This window comes from Sinocyclocheilus grahami, unplaced genomic scaffold, assembly GCF_001515645.1.
Source record: "Sinocyclocheilus grahami isolate Dianchi unplaced genomic scaffold, SAMN03320097.WGS_v1.1 scaffold1381.1, whole genome shotgun sequence".
Classification (NCBI taxonomy): Eukaryota; Metazoa; Chordata; class Actinopteri; order Cypriniformes; family Cyprinidae; genus Sinocyclocheilus; species Sinocyclocheilus grahami.
This window is the reverse complement of record NW_015506560.1, coordinates 61,600-66,794: the sequence shown is the minus strand read 5'-3', so window position 1 is coordinate 66,794 and position 5,195 is coordinate 61,600. Positions and strand designations below refer to the sequence as shown.

The window sequence follows — 5,195 nt, the reverse complement described above, 5'->3', positions numbered from 1 at the left end:
TATTTTGGCAGAAAAAATGCATGGAGACGTTAAATAGATTACCATTTACTGTGGTTGTGCCTTTGTTTGGAGCTATTTCTGTTAAAGCAGCAAAAACAGATAATATGTGTCTATAATTTATGCTACTATTTTCTTGTGTATGGAATTGATATAAAATCAAAATAAATATCACATTTACAAAAATAGCCCTCTAGCGCTTCAGACACTGTGCATCAATCGAGATCCAAAAGGAATTAAATAATAGGCTAATCCAATTTCAAGAGAGAGAGAATAAAGGATGTACAATTGTAAAATTGATGTAAATTATCAGTGGAACATAAGTCAATATTAAAATACTGAATTGGGTTTGTCTGTGAAGGGAGGAGCTACTGGAGGAATTTATTCACACTCGCTGCAGTGTTTCACTAAACCACTTCACTACAGACCGACAGCTTCATTAGACTTTTTCAAGAGTTCCAGCACCTGATTATTATAACATTTTTGTTGGGAAAAAATTTTTTCAGAGAAATGCTGAAGAAAATGTTTATTTTCATTTGTTTGTGCCCGTGGAGTCTGGCAGGTAAGTATTTTTATGGTTTCTGTTCTTTTTCTATTTTCATTTCTTCACCTGCACATCATTCTGTTCTTTATTGTTTCCATCATTAATTTTGTCTTTAATATTTTACCTTTTCCATCACAAGATCCCCTTAATGGCAAAAACTCCAAATATGGTGAATCTTTTGTAAATATTTCTGTTAGTAAACATTTCTGTTTGTTCTTCAGGTGTGTTTGGTGTTGATGAAGTGAAGTCAGTGTCTGTGATGGAGGGAGATTCTGTCACTCTGAACATCAGTGATGCTGATATAATGGGAGATGAACTGATAATGTGGAGATTTGGACACAGCAGTATCATAGCTAAAATCAACAGAAAGGACAATAAGAGACAGCTTCTTGATGAGAGATTCAGAGACAGACTGCAGCTGGATCAGACTGGATCTCTGAGCATCACAAACACCAGAACCACAGACTCTGGATTTTATCAAGTCACCAGCACCAGAACAGAGACACCACTCAACACATTCAATATCACTGTCTATGGTGAGTGGAGAATTACATCTAATAATCACTGTAGTATTTATTAAAAATATTATAAAAAGATTCTGTGATGATGCACAAGTGATATGTGTATCAATTTATGCATTCTTATGCAATATATATATATATATATATATATATGACCCTGGACCACAAAAGCAGTCTTAAGTCGCTGGGGTATATTTGCAGCAATAGCCAAAAATACATTGTATGGGTCAAAATTATTGATCTTTCTTTTATGCCAAAAATCATTAGGATATTAAGTAAAGATCATGTTCCATGAAGATATTTTGTAAATTTCCTACTGTAAATATATCAAAACTTAATGTTTGATTAGTAATATGCATTGCTAAGAACTTCATTTGAACAACTTTAAAGATGATTTTCTCAATATTTAGATTTTTAAAGATTCTGTGATGATGCACAAGTGATATGTGTATCAATTTATGCATTCTTATGCAATATATATATATATATATATATATATGACCCTGGACCACAAAAGCAGTCTTAAGTCGCTGGGGTATATTTGCAGCAATAGCCAAAAATACATTGTATGGGTCAAAATTATTGATCTTTCTTTTATGCCAAAAATCATTAGGATATTAAATAAAGATCATGTTCCATGAAGATATTTTGTAAATTTCCTATTGTAAATATATCAAAACTTAATTTTTGATTAGTAATATGCATTGCTAAGGACTTCATTTGGACAACTTTAAAGGCGATTTTCTCAATATTTAGTTTTTTTGCACCCTCAGATTCCAGATCTCGGCCAAATATTGTCCTATCCTAACAAACCATATATCAATGGAAAGCTTATTTATTCAGCTTTCAGCTGATGTATAAATCTCAATAATAAAAAAAAGACTTTTATGACTGGTTTTGTGGTCCAGGGTCACATATATAGAAAATATTATATATATTTTAAAAAATTTATTAATAAAACTGGACCCTCTAACAATAGCATTCTCTTTTTCTATTCTATCAACTTTCATTCTAAAAATTTATTTTATTTTTATTATTAAAAAAAAGATAAGTCTACTGCATTAGACTAACCAAGACTTGTCACAGCACTTACATATTATTGATCTTTTTGTTACTTTGATCGCTTCAATTGTCCTCATTTGTAAGTCACTTTGGATAAAAGCATTACAGACTCAATTTAATGTAAATGGAAAAAAATATCATTTTATTAAAAATAACAATAGTTTTTAGTGCTTTAAATTACCGGTATTTTAAAATAGCAATGAACTGACAAATATCACTGCCCTTATGTTTATTCAATATTTTGCAGCTTGTCTACCTGTTCCTCTCATCAGCAGAGACTGTTCATCATCATCATCATCATCATCATCTTCATCATATTATTCATTGGTGTGTTTAGTGTTGAATGTGAGTCATGTGACTCTCTCCTGGTACAAAGGAAACAGTTTATTGTCCAGCATCAGTGTGTCTGATCTCAGCATCAGTCTCTCTCTACCTCTGGAGGTGGAATATCAGGATAACAACACCTACAGCTGTGTGCTCAACAGTCTCACCAGTAACCAGACTCAACACCTCAACATTACTCAACTCTGTCACACACATTTAGGTTTGTCAGTGGCATTGTATTTTTCTACATAGTACATTAATCAAATGTATATGTTTTATGTTGCTAATTTCTTTTCTTATAAGATTGTATCCACTGCTGTGGTTCTACTAAAGCTGTGATCCGATTGGCTCTCTCTGCTCTGGTGGGCGTGGCTACTGTTGCTGTGCTGGTTTATGACATCAGATCCAGAAGTCTTCAACAGAGTTAATATAATTAATGAAAACATTTAATTTAAGTGATTAATTTTATGTAATGTAAATGCTCCTTTAAGATTAGCTTTCCATTTTTCACTTCTATTGTGTTTGTATATCACTTTTTACATTACAAATCATTATGCTTTACAATGAATAGTGATTTAACCCAATGTGATTAATCAGACAACGAATAAATGAAAAAACTTATTTTTTTTGTATTCTGTTGCTTTGTTGTAAAATTATCTCTACATTTGTGGATATCTGGATAAAGGCTTTAGGTTGGTGTCTGTCGGTACAGTATGAATGATAAATATTCTCCAGATGGAGGCATGAAATAGCAATGGCAATTTGCATTTCACGAGTTCACATGTACATATAATAAACAGAGTAAAGGTTATGTATATTTGACGTGCTGTCCGGGAAGAGGGCTGGGGAACGGTCTCAACAGACCCTTAGTAGCAACACCCTGTTAAATTAGGTATCCTGAGGATACATAGGTAGAGTGGTGCCCAAGGTTGAACCAGGGCCTAACCGTCTCAAAGAAAGGGCACGAAGCCGCAGCGTGTAGCCCCTACCATACATGATTTTAGAAAGAACGCAAAATGCTTGATGTGCGAACTTACCACAGTGTGGATTTTAGAAAGTTCACAGGGACTTCGCGTGCTCACTTACCATATCATGAATTTTAAAGATATCGTTCTAAGCGGCCCTCGTGGCACTCTGAAGGAGCAGTCCATAGATAGAAATGGCGCATCCCAAGAACAATACATCCATTACCGCGGGAAGTAGGGGTGCTGGGGGTGCTACAGCACCCCCTGGAGTGTAGCCCACGAAAAAATGGGGGTGCTGGGGGTGCGGTGTTAAAAATAAATGAACAATATGTAATACAAAATAAATAATATTCATTTTATTAATTAGTATATTCATTAAAATTCATTGAAAAAAGTAGCCTAAGCTTACAATGACAAGAAGCAACGGTTAAATATGAGTTAAGTTGAATCAAATTGACTGTGAAAGTCGTTTCAACTGATTAAACGTATTAAACTGACTTAAAAAAATCATTTGTTGCCATGATTTTTGGATTATATTATAACCTGTAACATGTCTCTGCCATTCCCAAATTAAGAATCAACAACAATTTCTAAACAGACAGCAGAGAAAGAGTGAGAGCGTCTTCCTCAGCAGCAACTAATCTCGCATTCTCACATCTGTAGCACTTATTCTGATCTTTAACGTTAGGGCTTTCCTATTTTTGAAACAAAATTAATTCTTAAGGTTGATTCAATATTACTCTTAATGAAAAACACACACACACACACACACAACATCAACAATGCTACAATGACAAAGTCGCTTATATTAAACATAAAACTGAGATCAGTGGCGTAGCGTCTGGTTAAGCAACGAGGGAACGAATAGAGCCCTGCACGGCCCTTGTCCAACAGCTTTATGAGAATTCTCGCCCGAGTCCGACTGGATCCCGTGACTTTTTTCTCTCTCTTCCCCATTACACAGCTATTAAAATAGTTAAGTTTTGGTTTTTAATGGCAAAGTGGTCATATTGTCATATTTTTTCTTTATTAAGTTAATTTAGAAATATGTTTGGAACATTTTATGTTTGTTAAATTCAAGTTTTTGTTTTTTAAAGGAACGACCAAGCGGCAGCAGCAGACAGTAAGTTGAGCATTATGTTTGATCAATTTAGCCTTCTCAAACCAACACGACTTGTCTAAAATAAACAGACATAAAACACTTCATGCATTTCACAGTATTAATTTAAACATTTAACCAAGATAAACGAGCGCTGTTAGGCGCATATCCAATCGCTTGTGTGGAGAGTGGAAGCTAAAGCGCGCTTTGCAGGACATGGAGGCGCCAGCGCCATCACTTGCTTTTTTTTTAAGAACAGCGGAAACTTAAAAATACGCCGTCATTTTTGCTCGTAAAGTTAATAGTATACATCATTCGGAACTGCAAAGGGTCTACTTGTATTTGTGCACTTGCACTCACAATATCAACAAAACCTTGTGCTTTTGTAAAATAAGGAAAACAAACAGGATGCGCTTTCTGTCCTCTTGTCATGTCATAATATTTTAAGAATAAAATTAAAATTAAGATAATAAAATCATGTTATATAATGTGAAAATTCCACCCACAGGCCTGATCCTCCAAAAAAAAAAAAAGTCTGTGGCATCCGTTATTCTTTTGGCTTTTTTTAAACTCTGATTGATGATTCATGAGACATTCATTTGTATTAAGTTGTTCTGATTTTTTTCAACATGCATTCAAATATTCATGTTTATTTCGTGCTGCAAATATTAAAGAAGAACATA

The 5,195-nt window shown here is 34.1% G+C and overlaps 1 protein-coding gene across 1 annotated transcript in view; it reads left to right on the top strand.

Annotated features, from left to right (window-relative positions):
- Positions 1–5,195, top strand: part of LOC107569782 (uncharacterized) — a 14,054-nt gene that overhangs the window by 7,209 nt on the left and 1,650 nt on the right. Inside the window, exons 2-4 of the mRNA XM_016255936.1 lie at positions 763–1,077; positions 2,372–2,668; positions 2,752–2,859. Of these exons, the coding sequence (XP_016111422.1) occupies positions 763–1,077; positions 2,372–2,668; positions 2,752–2,859 (720 nt within the window). The remainder of the gene's footprint in view (positions 1–762; positions 1,078–2,371; positions 2,669–2,751; positions 2,860–5,195) is intronic.